Raw genomic sequence first — 20034 nt, forward strand, 5'->3', positions numbered from 1 at the left:
CTGTAAGCTCTGTCACTGTCCCAGTGCTGTGCCGCTGTCCTGTAAGCTCTGTCACTGTCCCAGTGCTGTGCCGCTGTCCTGTAAGCTCTGTCACTGTCCCAGTGCTGTGCCGCTGTCCTGTAAGCTCTGTCACTGCCCAGTGCTGTGCCGCTGTCCTGTAAGCTCTGTCACTGTCCCAGTGCTGTGCCGCTGTCCTGTAAGCTCTGTCACTGCCCAGTGCTGTGCCGCTGTCCTGTAAGCTCTGTCACTGTCCCAGTGCTGTGCCACTGTCCTGTAAGCTCTGTCACTGTCCCAGTGCTGTGCCGCTGTCCTGTAAGCTCTGTCACTGTCCCAGTGCTGTGCCGCTGTCCTGTAAGCTCTGTCACTGTCCCAGTGCTGTGCCGCTGTCCTGTAAGCTCTGTCACTGCCCAGTGCTGTGCCGCTGTCCTGTAAGCTCTGTCACTGCCCAGTGCTGTGCTGCTGTCCTGTAAGCTCTTGGTCACTGCCCAGTGCTGTGCCACTGTCCTGTAAGCTCTGTCACTGCCCCAGTGCTGTGCCGCTGTCCTGTAAGCTCTGTCACTGCCCAGTGCTGTGCTGCTGTCCTGTAAGCTCTGTCACTACCCAGTGCTGTGCCGCTGTCCTGTAAGCTCTGTCACTGCCCAGTGCTGTGCTGCTGTCCTGTAAGCTCTGTCACTGCCCAGTGCTGTGCCGCTGTCCTGTAAGCTCTTGGTCACTGCCCAGTGCTGTGCCACTGTCCTGTAAGCTCTTGGTCACTGCCTCAGTGCTGTGCTGCTGTCCTGTAAGCTTGGTCACTGTCCCAGTGCTGTGCCGCTGTCCTGTAAGCTCTGTCACTACCCAGTGCTGTGCCGCTCTGTCCTGTAAGCTCTGTCACTACCCAGTGCTGTGCCGCTGTCCTGTAAGCTCTCAGTCACTGCCTCAGTGCTGTGCTGCTGTCCTGTAAGCTCTCGGTCACTGCCTCAGTGCTGTGCTGCTGTCCTGTAAGCTCTGTCACTGCCCCAGTGCTGTGCTGCTGTCCTGTAAGCTCTGTCACTACCCAGTGCTGTGCCGCTGTCCTGTAAGCTCTCGGTCACTGCCTCAGTGCTGTGCTGCTGTCCTGTAAGCTCTCGGTCACTGACTCAGTGCTGTGCTGCTGTCCTGTAAGCTCTGTCACTGCCCCAGTGCTGTGCCGCTGTCCTGTAAGCTCTGTCACTGCCCCAGTGCTGTGCCGCTGTCCTGTAAGCTCTCAGTCACTGCCTCAGTGCTGTGCTGCTGTCGTGTAAGCTTTGTCACTGTCCCAGTGCTATGCTGCTGTCCTGTAAGCTCTGTCACTGCCCAGTGCTATGCTGCTGACCTGTAAGCTCTGTCACTGTCCCAGTGCTGTGCCCCTCTCTCCTGTAAGCTCTGTCACTGTCCCAGTGCCGTGCCACTGTCCTGTAAGCTCTCAGTCACTGCCTCAGTGCTGTGCTGCTGTCCTGTAAACTCTGTCACTGTCCCAGTGCTGTGCCGCTGTCCTATAAGCTCTCGGTCACTGCCTCAGTGCTGTGCTGCTGTCCTGTAAGCTCTGTCACTGCCCCAGTGCTGTGCCGCTCTGTCCTGTAAGCTCTGTCACTGCCCCAGTGCTGTGCCGCTCTGTCCTGTAAGCTCTGTCTCTGCCCAGTGCTGTGCCGCTGTCCTGTAAGCTCTGTCACTGCCCCAGTGCTGTGCCGCTCTGTCCTGTAAGCTCTGTCACTGCCCCAGTGCTGTGCCGCTCTGTCCTGTAAGCTCTGTCACTGCCCAGTGCTGTGCCACTGTCCTGTAAGCTCTGTCACTGTCCCAGTGCTGTGCCGCTCTGTCCTGTAAACTCTGTCACTGCCCAGTGCTGTGCCACTGTCCTGTAAGCTCTGTCACTGTCCCAGTGCTGTGCCGCTGTCCTGTAAACTCTCGGTCACTGCCCCAGTGCTGTGCTGCTCTCTCCTGTAAGCTCTGTCACTGCCCCAGTGCTGTGCTGCTGTCCTGTAAGCTCTGTCACTGCCCCAGTGCTGTGCTGCTGTCCTGTAAGCTCTGTCACTGTCTCAGTGCTGTGCCACTGTCCTGTAAGCTCTGTCACTGTCTCAGTGCTGTGCCGCTGTCCTGTAAGCTGTCACTGTCTCAGTGCTGTGCCACTGTCCTGTAAGCTCTGTCACTGTCTCAGTGCTGTGCCGCTGTCCTGTAAGCTCTCGGTCACTGCCTCAGTGCTGTGCCGCTCTGTCCTGTAAGCTCTGTCACTGCCCAGTGCTGTGCCACTTTCCTGTAAGCTCTGTCACTGCCCCAGTGTTGTGCCGCTGTCCTGTAAGCTCTCGGTCACTGCCCCAGTGCTGTGCTGCTGTCCTGTAAGCTCTGTCACTGCCCCAGTGCTGTGCCGCTGTCCTGTAAGCTCTCAGTCACTGCCCCAGTGCTGTGCTGCTGTCCTGTAAGCTCTGTCACTGCCCCAGTGCTGTGCCGCTGTCCTGTAAGCTCTGTCACTGCCCCAGTGCTGTGCCGCTGTCCTGTAAGCTCTCGGTCACTGCCCCAGTGCTGTGCTGCTGTCCTGTAAGCTCTGTCACTGCCCCAGTGCTGTGCCGCTGTCCTGTAAGCTCTGTCACTGCCCCAGTGCTGTGCCGCTGTCCTGTAAGCTCTGTCACTGCCCCAGTGCTGTGCCACTGTCCTGTAAGCTCTGTCACTGCCCCAGTGCTGTGCCGCTGTCCTGTAAGCTCTGTCACTGCCCCAGTGCTGTGCTGCTGTCCTGTAAGCTCTCGGTCACTGCCCCAGTGCTGTGCCGCTCTGTCTTGCTGACAAGTGTTCTGCAGTGATAGTCATGGACTCACACTCTATAAGCAAGCCCTCAATTAAATAAACGTTTTCTTCTGAAACCACCATGGCCAAGGTATCTCTTCACAGCAACCTCAAAGGAGGCTTGGTTCTTAAAAAGAAGTCAACTTTCTAAGAAAGAAATAAAACCCAATACTGTTGTGGGTGCTATGAGATACAGACGGGAACAGAGAGCAGCTCTAGTGAGTCCCCTGGGCTCCACACCCGGCAGCAGACATTTCTCCTTCCATCTTTCACGGGGCTTGAGAGGCCACCGGCGGGCTGGCGGGCGCTGGGGTGCTTCCCCTTCCGGCACCTTTCAGCTCAGGCAGACTGGCACGCACTGGCTCCCAAGCGGGCCCTCTTCTAATCTGGTCTCTCCAGTGCCAGCCGCGCCACCACAGTATACGCTACGTCTGCCATGAAAACACATCATCTTTCTAAAGTGCGTGCATGTGCATATATGGGGGGCATGGGGGGCACAGCATGAGTGTGAAGGGCAGGGCTGAAGGGCAGGGCTGGTTCGTTCTTTCTCTCCACCCAGTGGCTCCTGGGGATGGCTTCAGGTCACGAGGCTTGGCAGCAAGTGCCTTCACCCAGTGGGCCATCTCACCAGCCACAAAACATCTAGTAACAGAGCACAAATTGATAAAACTGAAGTTTAGTCTGAAGAAAGAAAAAGTCAGGTGTATGAGCAACACACCTACAACCCCAGCAGCATCTACGAGAAGGCAAATGAACCTGGAGCTTAAGGTCATCCTTGGCTACGTGGGTCAGCCTAGGGTAAGTGAGAACCTGTGCCAACCACAAACAGATTTCACAAAGTATTTTTTGGTCAGGTATGCTCAACTCATTAGACACAGCCCAGGCTAGCCTGAAACCTGAGTGCTGACTGACTTCATAGGCACAGGCTGCCACAGCGATATCGGAAGATTGTAAATAAGCTACTCACCAGCTAGAAGCCATTTATCCTCAAAAATTAGGAGAAAATAAATGCAATGGATGAGAGCAGCTAGTCACACGGAACTGTGGCTAAAGAATCCAATAAAACCCAAATCCAAATGGTCAGACTGTATCCCCAAGAGAGCAAAGCCCAATCGACTCAGACAGTGAGCCACCTGAGGGCCACATCTGTGCTGAGCGGACTTCCTCTGCTGACCCTTAGCTAGCACCTCCTGCGGTAAGACAGAGGGGAGCCTTGAGGGTGTGACGTCCACCACCGCAGCATGGTGGAAGTCAATAAAACCCCTTTTAAAATTACAGAAGTCTCAGGAACTGCAAGGATGAAATGAACTTCAAAAGCCATTCCCAATCTTTTGTTTCCTCAAGACTGGGTTCCCTAGGACAAGAGAGCAGCTGTACCGCCCAATGGCCCAATAGGTGACGACCGACCTGATGTCACCTGTGGAGGGAGGAGTCTCTCCTATCAGGAAACTTTGCGGAGGCTAGGCCCTTTCCAGGCAGGAGGGAAGGCGTCTTCCTTTCTTCTTTGGGATCAGTTCACTGTAACCCAGCCTGACTCTCCCCACCCTGCAGCTAATCAGCAGAAGGCAAAGGAGATGCGCGAGTGGGTGGACAAGCCTTGGCCTTTACAGAATCCTGTCAGAGCGGTGAGGTTAGCCCTTCTTGATTAAAGTTTCCTAATAAAGTTTTAGAAAAAAAGTTCTTAGCTCAAAGGAAGGATATATGTTAAGACTGACAGAGCTCGACGCTGGCCATGAAACGTAAAGACAATCTTCTGAAGGAGCTGCCTTTAACCAGCATGGCAGAGTATTCATACAGCAGGGTAAAACAACTCCTGTGACCTTACAGAAAGGTGCCGCCCCTGCCAATAACCTAGCTGTTTCATGCATGTAAATTATAACCTTGCCCGCTTCTCCCTTCAGGAACAGTGCTGTGGGCTGAGGGCCCCGCTGAGTCAGGTGGAAGGGGTTTGTTTCCCAGGCCCACCGTCTCATCCCCACCAGGTAAAGGGTGCCGAGGGAGGGATTCAATCCAACCCCGGCCTCTGAGCCTGTTCATTCTTAATATTCACCCCAGAGTGGCTGGAAGGCTTACATCAGACAATTTACACCTCTGTACCCTCTGGCCCCCTGAGATACACCTCTGTCGTCTGACCCTGTATGCAATATGGACATGCGCCACTGAAAACCAGTCTGTGGAAGTAATCGAGGCCTGCTCTAATGGGTGCAGTGACGCACCCGCCTACTCTGGGGTCATGTCCCTTGGCCCAACACAGCCTGGCCCACTGGCAAAGAAGTTCTATTTTAACTGTGATCGCAGCTTTATCACTGGCGAGACTAACGTGTTGCTTGCACTGTCCTCAAACCCATGATCGTCCCGTCTCAGCCCCGGGGGTAACAGGGATGTGCCACCATACCAGGTTCAACCAGCCTCTCAGGTTTAGTCTGGACACTTCTAAGGATGGGAATCAGTTCACAGCATGGTGCAGTCCATCTGCCAGAACCTTTCCGTGGTTACAGTACTGAGCATTAAACCTCTTTCCCTAGGACAGGCCAGAAACTAACAAGTGCTTCTGTGCTCTGGGGGCCAGGGCTCTCAGACTGTCCCTCTGTGTCCTTTTCTCCCTGGAGACAGAACCCAAACAATGGGGTCCCTTTTGAAAACTGTTATCTGCACTCCAAATAAATCAAGAAATGTACTTATCTTGTAAACCTCATTAAAGAGGTTAACTGTAACTAATGAAAGATAAACTCTAGGACTGGAGAGATGGCTCAGTGGCTAAGAGCACTGACTGCTCTTCTGAAGGTCCTGAGTTCAAATCCCAGCAACCACATGGTGGTTCATAATCATCCATAATGAGATCTGATGTCCTCCTCCTGGAGTATCTGAAGATATTTCCAGTGTACTTACATATAATAATAAATACATCTTTTAAAGAAAAAAAAAGAGAGAGAGAAACCCTAATCTAATCAAGTGCAATGATTCCCAATGTACAAGGGAGGACTATCATTATAACTGGCCTGGTGTGGAATAAGGTTTTGAAGGAAATTCAGAAGTCAGAACATCAGACCCTCAGTGAGTTGCAGGCCAGGATCCCAGTCAGGTAAGAATTCACATTTATTATAAGGAAACAAACTCCATTTAGTAGATGAAGGCTTTTTGGTTGGCCTGAGTATAATCAGAACTCAATTACAAGGTTCTCCAATCCCAACACTGAGGCGGGGTCATCTACGCCTAAGGGCGGGGTGTCTCCAAGCGGCACAGCTCACCAGCACCAACTCCCTGGGTTCTGGTATCATATGCCAATTGAAACCTAACTACAAACTATACATCCTCCAAGAGACATGGGAGAGGGGGATGCAGGGACACCGGGAGACAAGGAGCCAATGCCAGCCATTTATACACCACAGAGACAGCACCCGTTGATAAATATGGAGCAGCTGGCTGGGCCAGCAAACCCCAGGTCCTTGTCTCTGCAGCCCTAGTGCTGGGATTACAGGAAAGCACCTGATCTGTTCCATTGTTATTGTTTTGCTTTTACTTTTTACATGTGATCTAGCGTTCAGAACTCAGTTCCTTGTGCTCATGCCATGAACAGATCTGCTGACTAAGACGGCTCCCCAGCTATGAGAAATTCCGAACTAAAAACCCGGTGGTAGGGGTGGGGGGACTTTTGGCTAATTTGGCAGTTGTCACCATATCTATATTAATAGTAATTTCCCCTCAGGAGTAGTAGCATTTTCCCTCCTCTGTTCAAAACCAACAAGTTCCCAAAGTTACAATTTCAGCCCTAAACACTATCATCACAATGAACCCATATCACAATCCTCCCTTAAGCAAAACCTGGACTAGCAAGATGACTCAGCAGGTAAAGATGCTGGCCTCTAAGCCTGACCGCCACATGGTGGAAGGGGACTCTATTCCTGTAAGGTGTCAGGCATGCACCGTGCCACACACATGCCCACACACATACACAAAATAAGTAAATGCAAAAATAAAAATTTAAGTGTCAAGTCTTTTTAAAAGATTATGGATGCATTCCCTATTATAAAGGCTCATTTGAACCAGCACAGTCTAAGAGTAGTGTAACCAAGAACTACACTGTAATCTTGAACTACATGGTCCCCTAGCCCTTTCCTGAAATTATTACACAGATACTTAATTCTTCTCTGTGGAGAGTCTGTGTAGCCTAGGCTGACCTCGAACTCACAACCATCCGGCCTCAGTCTCTCCGCTGTTTGGACATCACAGGCTTGTCTTGCAAAAAAACAAAAAGCTCATTTAGGCTTTCCAAGGACAAGAGCCCACATCCCTGCTGAGGACGAACACAGGGTGCCTATTCGAGCCCTAGGAGTGGACAATTAGTCTTTCATCATTTTTATTGGTGGCTCAGCTTCAAAAAACCCAGCCCTGCGGTGGGCGGGGCTGAAGTGCGGTGTGGCACTTCCGCAGTTCAAGGCAGCTATGGTGTGCCCTGTGAGACGATGCGAATGGCTCTGAGCTGCGGGATTTGTGAACAGCACAGTACACTAATTATCGCTAAAGATGGAACATGGAAACACGTGGGATACATCTAGGACTGGGGCTGGACTAGGACTGGGGCTGGAGGGCCGGAACCCCATGGGGTTCTTCCTCTAGGGGAGCGATCCTGCTCTCACTGACGCTGCGGATGCAGAAGGAAGCAATCACAACTGTTCTTACACTCAGCGGAAGGAAAAAAAAATGAAATAGCGAGCATTTTATCAAATGAATGTCCCCCGAGCTCAGACGTGACCGTCAGTTTCCCATGTTAAGATGGCCACAGGACCTGCCGGCTGCTGCCTGTGTCCCAGGCTGACACAATGCATAATTGGTCATTCCATAACCATGGGAAATAGACCAAGTGGTTGTTCCACAGCACGTGTATGACAACAATCACCAACGATGCCAACCATTCATTATCAGTTAACTCAATTACATTAAGTGAGTCTTAAAACTTTGTACTGGTAAGACCTCCTCCAATTCCGCTGATGTACCTGACCAACCTGAGGGAATCTTCTGCACTGACAGATCACAGTGCAGAAGAGAAGCCCAGTGGCTGCAGACAACAGTCTCCAGAGGCACAGAGGGCAGCCCAGGTGTCACTCGGGACAGAGCAGTGGGAACACTGGACTGAAACTAGGGTCAACGGCTGCTGGGTGCCCAACCAGCTGTGCTGATCCTTCCCCGTCTCCTAGAAAGCATTAGGCAGCTGAGCTATTCTCAAGACGTCCTGGCCAGGAGCCCAGTCTGCGCCAGGACTATTGCTAACTCAGAAACTAAGACGCATGAGCTGCTAAGTGAAACCACTTTAGGATGCTGCCTGTAATCTCAGGGCTGAAGCAACAGAGAGACATGGCAAGAGAAATACCACTTCCCAAGCCAGGTTTGTAAACTCACACACATCCAGGACTGTGGACACTGGCTATACATGCAAACATGCATAAGTAATATGAGTAAGGAGGAAAACATCACAGTACCAGCAACCTGTCTGCTATGACACCGGTGAGGATGTTCAGTTCCCCAGCCGTGGCTCTTACAGTGTGAGCGGCTCAGTGTGGGGCCTAAATAACATGGTGCCACCCAAACCGCCACACGGCTTCCCCACCTGACGCGGAAGGAGGGAAGCAAGGGGGTGTCCCAACCTCAAATAACTGGCTGCATTTGACTACTTAAGAGATGGAAAATGAGGCTGGGCATAGTTGCTCACACCTTTATCCCGGCACTAGGGAGGCAGGGGCAGGCCCAATCTCTTGTGAGTTTGAAGCCAGCCTGGTCTGCCTACCTTCAGAGCTCAAGGAGAACCAGGCCCACATAGAGTCCCTGTCTCAAAACAAAGAATTAAAGAAAGAAAGGAGGGGAGGGGAGGGGAGGAGAGGGAAACGGAGAGGGAGAGGGAGAGGGAGAGGGAGAGGGAGAGGGAGGGGAGGGGAGAGGAAAATAAGTATCTGCAAAGATTACTGACAAATCAAGAGGCCCTTTCAAGGGCAATTTTGACAAGACTTCTCTTTCTCAGTCCATGCTAACCACAGAACCAATATGCAAATAAAGACTACTCATTCTGGTCCAAGAGTACACATCAAGCAGCAATATAAAGTGGGGTTCTTTATCGTTTACTTTTATGGTATTTCGTAGTGATTAAAAGTGTTCTCACAGCAACTGTCCTCACTCAGCACATAAGATGGCCGTCAAGAGCACATGCTGCTGTGGCAGTGGGCTCGGTTCCTTCAACCATTCCTAACTCCAGTTCCACATATGGCGCCCTCTTCAGGCCTCCATGGGCACTGTACGCCTATGTGTGCACATACATACTCAATACGCAAAAATAAGTGCATTCTGATTAAACATTTTTTAGAGATGAAATAAAATATCCTTTTAAGATTTATCTACTTATTATGCATACAGTGGTCTGCCTGCACAAATGCCTGCATGCCAGAAGATGGCACCAGATCCTGTTACAGATGGTTGTGAGCCACCACAAGGTTGCTGGGAATTAAACTCAGGACCACAGGAGAGCAGCCAGCGCTCTTAACCTCTGAGCCATCTCTCCAGCCCTGATAAAGTACTTTTACAACCATTAGGTTCAATAGCAGAAATAATAAGAGGGTGTTTTGTTTATGTACTTGTGTGTATACATTCATACATCTGCGTGTGTGTGTGTGTGTGTGTGTGTGTGTGTGTGTGTGTCTGTGTGTGTGTTTTAAGAGGGGACCTCATGTATCCCAGGCTGGCCTCAAACTTGCTCTGTAGACAGTGATGACCTTGATGACCTTCAACATGACATTTGGCGTTTGCTTGGTTTTACGCCATGCTGGAGATGGAACCTAGGACCTCAGGTATGCTAGGTAAGCCATATCCCCAGCCAAGAGTAAGGTTTTGATCATGACAAATTCGGTTCAAATCTCAGGCACTCCATACAACTTTCTGGAGCCTTATTAGGTCCATAGTGCACACATCTTCACAATTGTGAAGACGGGTTCACTCTCTCATGTGTAAACAGCACTCAATGCTTCTTCTGTCTGTCATTCCCAGGAAATAAGACTGCAGGTTCACACACCTGCTTGGCTGAGCTCCGTGCTGTCAGCTGGAGAAGGGCATGTCTCTGCTCTGTCGTTCTCCTCAGAGTTCAAGGATCCTTCAGACACTCTTGACGGAGGGCTCACAGAGCGCATGTTCGTAAGAGTGCAGCGACCTTGCAGTCATGCTGGGAACTTAAACTGGCTCAGACAGCAGCTCCCAAGTATGGCTCATGGACTCTCTCTGTTCAACTGCCATAAACACCCACAGAACTGAAATTCTTCTGAACATAACTGGTTCTTCTGAACATACTTTTATTTTGATAAATTCGTGTGTAATAGCAAAGTTAAAAACAAACATTAAAAGACAGGACCAAGAAACCTATTTATATGTATTTACTTTTAAACTTTATATTTTGTGGGGTTTTTTGAGACAGCGTCTCTGTAGCCCCAGCTGTTCCGGAACTCACTATGTAGCACAGGCTAGCCTCAAACTTACAGAGATCCACCTGCCTCTGCCTTCTAGTGCTGGGACTAAAGGTGTGTGTCACCATGCTCAGCCCTTAACTTTTTAAAAAGATTTTTTAATTTTTACTTTATAAGTGCTTTGTCTGCACATATTTGCAAGCCTGACGACTACCGAAACCAAAACAGGGCGTCTCATCCCCTGGAACTTGAGTTAGAGTGTTATAGACCACCATGTGGGTGCTGGGAATTGAACCTGGTACTCTTGAAAAGCACCCAGTGCTCTTAACTGCTAAGCCACACCTCTAGGCCCTGTATTTACTTATTGTTGAGATGAGGTCACATGAAGCCCTAGCTGACTTTAAACCAGCAATCCTCCTGCCTCAGCTTCCTGGGCGGCACCATGCTTGATTGCTAAAAGCTATCCTTTAAGAGAGATTCCCAAATCATTATTTTGTAGCTAACCTTGAATGTCCACATAATCTGGTGTCAATCTGTTTCTAGGTCACTAGAGCATTTTTATTACTCTAAAATGCTCAGAGTAAAAGGTTTCAGAGTAAGAATACCCAAGGATTAAGACGTGGCTCATAGGCATCTATCTAAGGGAAGAAGGGAGAGAGGCTTTATTGTTTCCACCCTGACTTATATGAGCTTATCTTATTCAACAAATCAACTTTCCAAAAAACAGTACATATCTAAGCAAGGTCACACACATCGTGATCTCAGCTGTCATTTAGTCCCGGTTCCCTACAGACAGCAAAGAGAGAATAGAGCTAGTGTATAATCACCTCCCCCATCACCACACACAAAGCAGTTAATTATGTAACAAAACAACAAAGTCGACACAATTATCAGCATTTAGGCAGTCTTGAATTTTTCCACTGGTCTCTACTGTAATTAAAATCTTGGCAAAATGGCCAACTAGACTTTTCCAGGACCTCTGCTATGAATTCAAAGCATCATAATTCTTATTTTAAAAAAAAGAAGAAAGAAAGAAAGAAAGAAAGAAAGAAAGAAAGAAAGAAAGAAAGAAAGAAAGAAAGAAAGAAAGAAAGAAAGAAAGGAAGAGAGAAATGGTGTCACATGGGAGTTAGAGGCCAACCAGGGTTATACACAGTATAACACGACCCTGTCTTAAAGTAGCTGTTATATTTGGAGACCTAAAATTGTGTGCAAACATTATGACCTACGCCTAGAAAATCTGGCAATTGTAAAAAGTAAACAATCAAAATAGACCTTAAAACAGGCTGCACAGTTTACTGGACAATGGGTTCCCCAACTTCTATTCTAGCATAAATATCAGTAGTTAATACGGGAGCATAAATTGAATACATGGAAGAAAGCAAAGTCCTAAACCTGTGAAACGGTGTTAACCAGACAGATATTTAAAAGCTTCAAGATCTCACAGCTTTCTAAGAGAAAAGCTGTGGAAATGTGGAAAACGAATGGAACTTAGGTGTGTTCTTATAGTCTCAAAACCAGCGCAGGTGAGATGGTGCGAAAATCAATTGCTATTGCCCAAGATACCAAAGCCACCAGAAAACTCTTTCACTTTAGTCTTTGCACTGGGAAGGCCTAAACCTCAAGAACCACTAAATCAAGGCCACTGCCTCTCCCGGCCACAACCTTTAGCACATGGCGGACGCTCACTCACCGGGTGACACACCTACCTGCCAGGCCGTGGACGCTCCAATCACCCCAACTCCTCCCAGCTGACCTGGCCCTCCCCACGCCACGGCTGAGATCACATCCACTTCTTCCTATCCTTCTCCATCTAACCGAAAGCAAGGACGGGAGAGAAGATGGTGGCGCGAGGAAAAGCACCCCCGCAAACCGCCGCAGCCTCTCTTCCCCCATTCCAGAGACGGAAAACCACACCACCTCTCTCCTGAGCCTCTCGGGGAAAAAACCTGCAACACTTAAAATTTCCCTTTCAGATGCTTTTAGGAACAAGTAACTTCCCCGCTCCCTTCCGCCCCTCACCTTCACGAAAGCAATCGGGGTTGTGGTACCTTCGATATCTAACAGGATTACGGTGACTTCAGCGGGCACGGAAACCACGACCATTTCCCTGCCGGACGCTACCACGGGCTCGGCCTTGCTGGCAAGGAGGGCGGCACCGCCTGCGAGTCTTGGGCTCCCGAAGGCCCAGCAACAATCGGGGTGCTGGCGACAGCGAGAGACCAGGGGCGCAGAGACAGGCCGGCTGCGCGGACCCGCAATTGCAGAGGAAGCCGCCCAGTGTACTGCACCCGAAGAGCGGGCGAGCAGCGCAGGCCCAGACCACGTGGGCAGTCGGAGGGGCGGAGCTCCAGGGTCCGAGGGGGCGGAGGAAGCAAGGCGCACGCGCCTATTGGCCGTCGGTGAGCCGCGAACGCCATCCGTCAAAATAGGCCTCGCGTGGGCGGGAACAAAGAAGCGAACACCCAAGCCCGGAGCCCAGAGCCCGCAGCGCGGGCGCCAGCCCTCCGCAGCCCGGTGGAGCCCGCGCAGGACGCGAGGGGCACGTGCAGACGGGAGTCCCTTGAGTGGCGCACACGGGACGTGAGTGCCCCTTGCCTTCCCCGGCATCTGACCCCCTCCCCGCCCACCGCGAGCGCTTTGGCACATCTCCAGTCATCCGAGCAGGCCCCGCCCTCCGCGGCCTCAGCCAGCCCGGGAGAACGCTCGGACCCGGGCTGCGGAGATCTGCAGCCGAGGCCCCTGAGCCGACGCCGCCCCCGCCCAGGACGGAGGCGGTCATCGTGCACCCGCTTTCTGCTCGGCTGGTTCCAGCCGGCGCGAGGACAAAACACGCGTGCGCCGGGAGGCGGGCGGGCGAGCGAGCGGGCGCGCTGCAGCTTCAGCAAGCGGCGCGTAGTGCACGCCGCCCTTTTGCCGGAGCAGCCGCTGCAGCATCTCCGCACTGGAGGACTGAGGGCGCAGCAAGGGACTGAGCCGAACTGGACGCGCGACGCAAACAGCTCTCAAGGCAAGAGGGACTGCGGCCCTGTAAGAGCGCCGCTCGGGACTCCCTGCCCTTCGGTCCTGCACGACTGATTCTCCTCCGGCGCGACCTCGCTCCTCACCCGGAGCACCGCGATGGAGGTCCCGCCCCGGCTCTCCCATGTGCCGCCGCCATTGTTCCCCTCCGCTCCCGCTACTTTAGCCTCCCGCAGCCTCTCCCATTGGCGGCCGCGGGCTCCGCGGCAGCTCGCCCCGCTCCTCCCTTCGCTCGCTTCCAGCTCCTCCCGGCAGGGGGCGCGCCGGACCCAGCGCCACGTCACTGCCCAGCAGCCCTCCCGATTGGCGGGCGGGGCGGCTATAAAGGGAGGGCGCAGGCGGCGGCCGGATCTCTTCCGCCGCCATTTTAAATCTAGCTCCATACAACGCGCCGCCGCCGCTGCCGCCGGGACCCGGACTGCGCGCCAGCACCCCCTTGCCGACGGCTCCGCCACCATGGAGGACATGAATGAGTACAGCAACATAGAGGAGTTCGCAGAGGGATCCAAGATCAACGCGAGCAAGAACCAGCAGGATGACGGGTACCGCACGCTCCGCTCTTCCCCTCCCCCAGAGCCCCGCGCGCGCCCTTCGTCCCTCTGGATCCGCGCGCGCTGCCCCCAGTCTTTCCCCGAGTCGATTCTCCGCGTGCCCGCTGGACCCCAGTAGCTTCCCCACTAGTGGAAAGTAAGATGGGGTGACTCGAGAGGCCCGCCGTGGGTGGGGGAAGGGAGGAGGGGTTGGCGAAGGAGGGCGGTGCCGTCGGTGTCCCGAGTGCGCAGGCGCCGCGGGGGGAGGGGCTGGGCTCTGTGCGCCACTTGGTGCAGCTGCTGCCGCCTCTTCATTGTGTGTGTTGGCAGCTCTGGCGACTTTTAACTGGGGAGGTTTGGGAAACTTGGTTCGGGCACGAGTAGACGACTGGCACTAAAAGTTTTTTAGGTAGCAAGTTGGCTTTATGGCTGTGGACAAAAGTCTACGTAAGTTGTGGGAGATTCCATGTGAAAAGTTGTGTTTTGCAATCCGAAGTAATCGGAGCAGGGTATCTACCAGATTCTACTGAATTGTTTTAAGTTTTGTGTTTGCATAGTACAAAGCAACGCGCCAGCTGGCTTGAGCAAGTGATCTTAAGATTTTTGTAGTCTGTGTTTGTAGTCAAAACAGATTGCGCCTGGCGAGTAAGTTACCCTGTATTTGTTTAATTACTAAGTTACTTTGTTAAGCCTATTTTTCTTAAATAACTTTATTTCTAGTAAAATGTTTATTGGAGGCTTGAGCTGGGATACAAGCAAGAAAGATCTGACTGAGTATTTGTCTCGATTTGGGGAAGTTGTAGACTGCACAATTAAGACAGATCCAGTCACTGGAAGATCAAGAGGATTTGGATTTGTGCTTTTCAAAGATGCTGCTAGTGTGGATAAGGTAGGGATGTGCTTTTTGCACTGTGTCTATTGTGTTGCTTGCAAATTGCTCTAGGCTTCTAAGTTCCTGTGAACTAACTTGTCTTCTAGGTTTTGGAACTGAAGGAACACAAACTGGACGGCAAATTGATAGACCCCAAAAGAGCCAAAGCTTTAAAGGGGAAGGAACCCCCTAAAAAGGTGTTTGTGGGTGGATTGAGTCCAGATACTTCAGAAGAACAAATTAAAGAATATTTTGGAGCCTTCGGAGAGGTGGGCTGTGTTTGTATCTGTGTGTCTCTCGTGTTTAGTCAAGTCTGTAGGGTTCATTAATATTTCACAGGATGGGACTGAATTATTGCTTCTACTTCCTGCATCTTTACTGTTGCTTTCTATGCTGTAGTGGAAACCAGTGTCTAATCTTACTTAGCCACAGCCCCAAGGGTGTGAAGTGTTTTACCAGTTGGTGGCCTCTGGGGTGTAAGATGCTATAAAAGGATAGTCACAACTTTTAGAACACGGTGGTCAATAGATGTGTCTGTTTGTAAAGAGCTTGTGGTATTGTATAATCTTCATTAACTGGTGGGTTTGTTTGTTTTGACTGTGCACCTGATTTCAGATAGAAAATATTGAGCTTCCCATGGATACAAAAACAAATGAAAGAAGAGGATTCTGTTTTATCACATACACAGATGAAGAGCCAGTAAAGAAATTGTTAGAAAGCAGATACCATCAAATAGGTTCTGGGAAGGTAAAGCACTTAACTACATTGAGAATTGCGCGTGTGGAATCTGTTTGAAGAGAAACTTGTTCTATGTTCAGAACTTGGAACATCAGCAAGATTTCTGTTTCTTTTTAGTGCGAAATCAAAGTTGCACAACCCAAAGAGGTGTACAGGCAGCAACAGCAGCAGCAGAAAGGTGGCAGAGGAGCTGCAGCTGGTGGAAGAGGAGGTGCGAGGGGCCGCGGGAGAGGTGAGAGCGCCTTCTGGGGGTGGTGAGTGTTGCCCTGAAGCGGGAAGCTGCTAGGGAGATGACCCATAAGGAAGCACTGCTAGCCTGAAGCTTTAAAGCTGACTTGGGGTGAGCCACAGTGTAGGGGACAGGAACGATCGATCGGCTTGTGGTGGGTTGGGACGGTCCCACATTGTTTCCTAACCATTGTTGTGCATTGTTTCAGGTCAGGGCCAAAACTGGAACCAAGGATTTAATAACTATTATGATCAAGGATATGGAAATTATAATAGTGCCTATGGTGGTGATCAGAACTATAGTGGCTATGGCGGCTATGATTATACTGGGTATAACTATGGGAACTATGGATACGGACAGGGATATGCAGACTACAGCGGTAAGAACACCTAACTCAATTCTGAAGTGCTTAACCATGCTGAGCTTGTGTGTATGAGTTTCCTGTTGGGATGTTTGGAGTTAAGTCTTATTTTATAGTCATGGGAAAGTAACAAACAGTGGTGGTTATTTGAAAATACGATTTACAACTATTAACTGTTACTGTTAAGATGACTTGATGTTTTAATGTTCAGCATGCATAGTTTCTGTGGAGGTAGATTTGCTTTTGTGTTTAGAAAAATGTTTCCTTGGAAACGTGGTTAGTGAGCCTTGTATCCTGTCCACAGGTCAGCAGAGTACTTATGGCAAGGCGTCCCGTGGGGGTGGCAATCACCAGAACAATTACCAGCCCTACTGAAGGAGGACACTGGGCGAGCAGGTGTGTGAAATCACAGGAAAACATTGGCAATGGCTAATTTAACTTAAAGATCAATAGACAAATGAAAAATATGAGTAAACAATATGTTGTGTAGTCCTTGCTAAATTGTTAATGTTAAATTGCTTTATGAGCCTGTTTTGCCTAAAGTGTCTATAGATCTTTAACTTTAAAGTTTTACCTCACCTTTTTTAGAATTACAGAAAAACTTAAGAGTTTTTCTGTTTGCTTTGTGTACCAGGAGGTGTAGAGGAATAATTAAACTTTTTTAGAACTATTAACAGGTAAAGTACTGAAATGGGTACAACTTAAGGAAAACAAGAATGTTGTCTTCTAACTCTGACATTATACCTTGTTTGTACCCGCCAGCGGGAACTTCATTGCAGGCCGTGTGTCACCCTGACCACGTCTATCTCTGGGGGTCGCACGTTGCGGGCAGAGCGCAAGGCATACACCAGAAAACGCTGTCCTGTGGTATGGTCTCTTCCAACTTCATGTACCAGCGTAAAGATTAAAGTGGAAAACTTCAGACTTTGGCTTCTTTTTTAATCTTTTTGGAGATTAAGTGTCTAAACTTAACTTAAATGGTTTTTTACAGGAGTTAAAGTACATAAATGCCTTTTTACAGCTTAATCATTTTGGTCTTCTGTTTAGTGTTGTATATCAATTGTGGAGCCTCATTTTAAGTGTTCATTCTTTAAGATTTAATGCTTGCTTTTTCTTTTTATAGCTAATAGTGAAATCTACAAACCAAAACAAGAACTTTTAAATCTGGGATATACATTAAAGATCATATGCACAAAGCAATTGGTTACCATGTTACTATTCTAAACCTCCCTGGAATCTGTTGGTAGCATTCCAGTTGGCTTACTAGGGATGCTTCTAGTTGGCCTCACTTGCTAGATGCACAACAGGGAAGATCAAATTCCCACGTTCTGAATTAAGTCCGATCCATGTCATTTGGAACTCCAGTGAGTTTCAATACCCAAACTGTCCTTTGCTGAGAAATATGCATGTGATCTTTAATTGAAGTGAGGACTTAAAGCAGTTCATGAAAGTGGACCTTTGCAAGCTTGTGGGGACTGCACACATCTAATAGGTGTTTTGTTTTTGTTTTAGGAGGTGTAAAGAAACCATCTTACAGGACGACATTGAAGATTGCTTGATCTTCTGTTGACCTAAGATGATTATTTTGTAAAAGACTTTGTAGTGTACATGACACAGTTGTGTCCGACTGTATATAGCTGCCGATTTAGTTCCTTTGTTCACTTTGTCCTTGGCTTCCTGTGTTAGGACTCATGTGGATTTGTGTTTATACAAACTTTATTTGTGTGGTTTCATGTTAAACCTCAAATAAATGCTTCCTTATGTGATTGTTCTCTGCGTCAGGTACTGCATAGTTCTGTGGAGATGTAGTTTTATAAAGAAGCAATAATCAAGGCACAGCTTATTTGGCAGGTGGTATTGATCCACAGGAAGAAACTAGTCATGGGATCCCTGTTTCTGGTTTCTGTGGGTGTTTATGCTGTGCTTAAAGTCTAACGCTTCATTTCTCTGTTGATTCCTTCTCCACCTTTTGAATAATGTTTTCCCATGGGTATCTGGAGACTGACACTAGTCTGTGACTGGTGACACTTGCTGTCGGGTGGTGTGCTTTTGGATTATGGCTCTAAGGGAAGCAAGCTGGGCCAGGGCTGTACCTCACTGGCAAGTTGGCAAGTGTTCTTTGTCTGAGCACAAATGATGCCCTTGTTTCTATCCCATCACCTCAGAAATGGACCTGTTGGCTACCACAAAGCTTGTTAATTGACTACATTTGCTTTGTGCCTATCTTGACAAACTAATTCAACTTTAAAGAGTTGGTTTGTTAAATTAGAGGTAAATGCAGAGGAAGAACTAGTAACCAGGGTTTCATCAGGTCTGTCTGGGATTATCCACTAAGGTCTTATGCAATGGGGTGAGGTTTAAAGAAAGCAGTGAGTCCATCCCACCATAGTATGCATATGCTAAATAGGCTTAAGCAGTTTGCTAGTCGGCAGAGGAAGGGAGTTGTGGAAAGTCATGTGTATCTTTCAGTGCATTAAAAACTTTTAAGGATTTAAGAGTAATACAGGCTTTGAGTTTTTGGTAAATATTGGGCTTAGAGGTCTTTCCACGGTTCCACAAAAGCTTCTGGGTTTGGGGTACATGTTTAGAGGACTTGGTCTTAGACCTGTGTAAGTTTTTTATACTGATACCTTTTTTCTAAATGCCTGCAACCTTGTTCCAATGATATTTGTACTTGCTGGGCTGTCGAGTTTCCATGACTTGGCCTTGCTTTCCTCTGGCCAGGTACCTGGGTTGGCTACTAAAAAGAACTGTTGGTTTCAACTTGCAGCCAGAAAATAGGAGGTCATTTCACATTCTGTTAGTAGGTACAGTATTCAAAAAAGAATTCCTGTGAGTTCAAGCTTACAATTAGGTGACAAGTTGGCATTGAGATTGTCATTTCCCCTCATCAAAATGAATAAAGTCTTTTTAAAATAAAATCTCAGTTAAGTCTTGATATGTATGACTTAAGTAAATATGAAGCTCATTTAAGAGTTGAAGGGTGAGGATATACTTGGCCGTTGAGGTGCCTTGAACATAGGAAATTTCTTCAGTGTTGCTGAGCTTGGCTGAGTAGTCTGGACATTGCTTAGTTGCATGAGTAGACATTAATGCCAGTGTTCATTCATTCCTAAATAACGGTTCAGAACAGACTGGTTTATTTGACAATGTCATGGCCATTTTTAAGGATGAGGTTCAAGTTACTACTAACATGAGTAACCAGAACCTCTTACTGTCACTGACCGGGAACCTTCAGTAAGAATACAGATAACAGCACATTTCAAGTCATAACCAGCACTTTTTAAAGGGGTTTCTCAGGGGCTGGGTCAATATTTCACACTCATGAATATTTCACAGACATGAAGCTGAGTTGTGTATAGAGAGCCCTAGGGTGGAGTCAGGTACATCCTCGTATCCCCATCCTAGCTACATTCATAGCTTCAAGTTGAGTGATCTGGTCTCTAAGCAGAGTTGGGCAGGCTGCTAACATGCCTCTGCCCATAAAGGCGCCTCTGGAGGCTCTTGGGAAGAGCTGACTCCATACTTGCTGTCCTGCATCAAAAGCAGTCAAGAAGATGACGACAACAGCTTTGACCCCACAACACAAGTGTACATTCACCACTCAGAAGTTGACAGACAACACAAGATACCTGTCCATGTTCATAACCACATGGAATCTAGTGTGGAGCAGTATCGGCAATGAAAAATGCCCCCCAGACCTCTGCCTGCTGGCTGTCACCTCTGACCCTGACTTTAAGAACAATGCAGCCAATCGCCTTCTTGAACCATGTGAAGATGTGTTCTGTAAAATAGGGATCACTTCTGATTGGTTGGGTTCTTTCAAAACGGTCAAATCAGAAATTAGGATTTTAGTATTTGGTTAAGTAAGGATCCACCATGTCTTCTTGCTGAAAACTAAGGTGTGGTCTGGGCTTTAGAAGAATGCACAACAAAGAAGAGTGTAGAAATGAGAACTTAACCTCTGGCCATCCATTAGGACTCACTGTGCTCATTTGACCAGGGCTGGCTGTCAAGAGGTATGGCTGCTCTAGACAAGAGGTTGGTTTCTCAAAGAACAATACGTGCCTAGAAAT

At 48.9% G+C, this 20034-nt stretch overlaps 2 protein-coding genes across 6 annotated transcripts in view; one reads left to right on the top strand and one right to left on the bottom strand.

Annotated features, from left to right (window-relative positions):
* Positions 1 to 12545, bottom strand: part of Enoph1 (enolase-phosphatase 1) — a 32616-nt gene extending 20071 nt beyond the window's left edge. For both annotated transcript variants that reach the window (XM_052199490.1, XM_052199489.1), the window contains exon 1: positions 12231 to 12545. In XM_052199490.1, the coding sequence (XP_052055450.1) occupies positions 12231 to 12314 (84 nt within the window). In that variant the 5' untranslated portion in view covers positions 12315 to 12545. The remainder of the gene's footprint in view (positions 1 to 12230) is intronic.
* Positions 12546 to 12738: 193 nt separating this feature from the next.
* On the top strand, positions 12739 to 17724 carry Hnrnpdl (heterogeneous nuclear ribonucleoprotein D like). 4 transcript variants are annotated; one of them, XR_007980288.1, is made up of 9 exons: positions 12739 to 13771; positions 14480 to 14648; positions 14738 to 14899; positions 15246 to 15377; positions 15486 to 15600; positions 15806 to 15976; positions 16263 to 16354; positions 16721 to 16825; positions 17471 to 17724. XR_007980288.1 is itself a non-coding variant. In XM_052199492.1 (8 exons), exons 1-7 carry the CDS (start codon positions 13329 to 13331, stop codon positions 16331 to 16333), a joined length of 1263 nt encoding a protein of 420 aa, XP_052055452.1. In that variant the 5' UTR covers positions 12739 to 13328; the 3' UTR covers positions 16334 to 16354; positions 16721 to 16880. The 4 variants fall into 4 exon arrangements, 2 of the variants coding, with proteins under 2 accessions (XP_052055452.1, XP_052055451.1); XR_007980289.1 differs by having other exon boundaries at positions 13683 to 13916; XM_052199492.1 differs by lacking the exon at positions 17471 to 17724 and having other exon boundaries at positions 16721 to 16880.
* The last annotated feature ends 2310 nt before the right edge of the window (positions 17725 to 20034 follow it).

This window comes from Apodemus sylvaticus, chromosome 11, assembly GCF_947179515.1.
Source record: "Apodemus sylvaticus chromosome 11, mApoSyl1.1, whole genome shotgun sequence".
Taxonomy (NCBI): Eukaryota; Metazoa; Chordata; class Mammalia; order Rodentia; family Muridae; genus Apodemus; species Apodemus sylvaticus.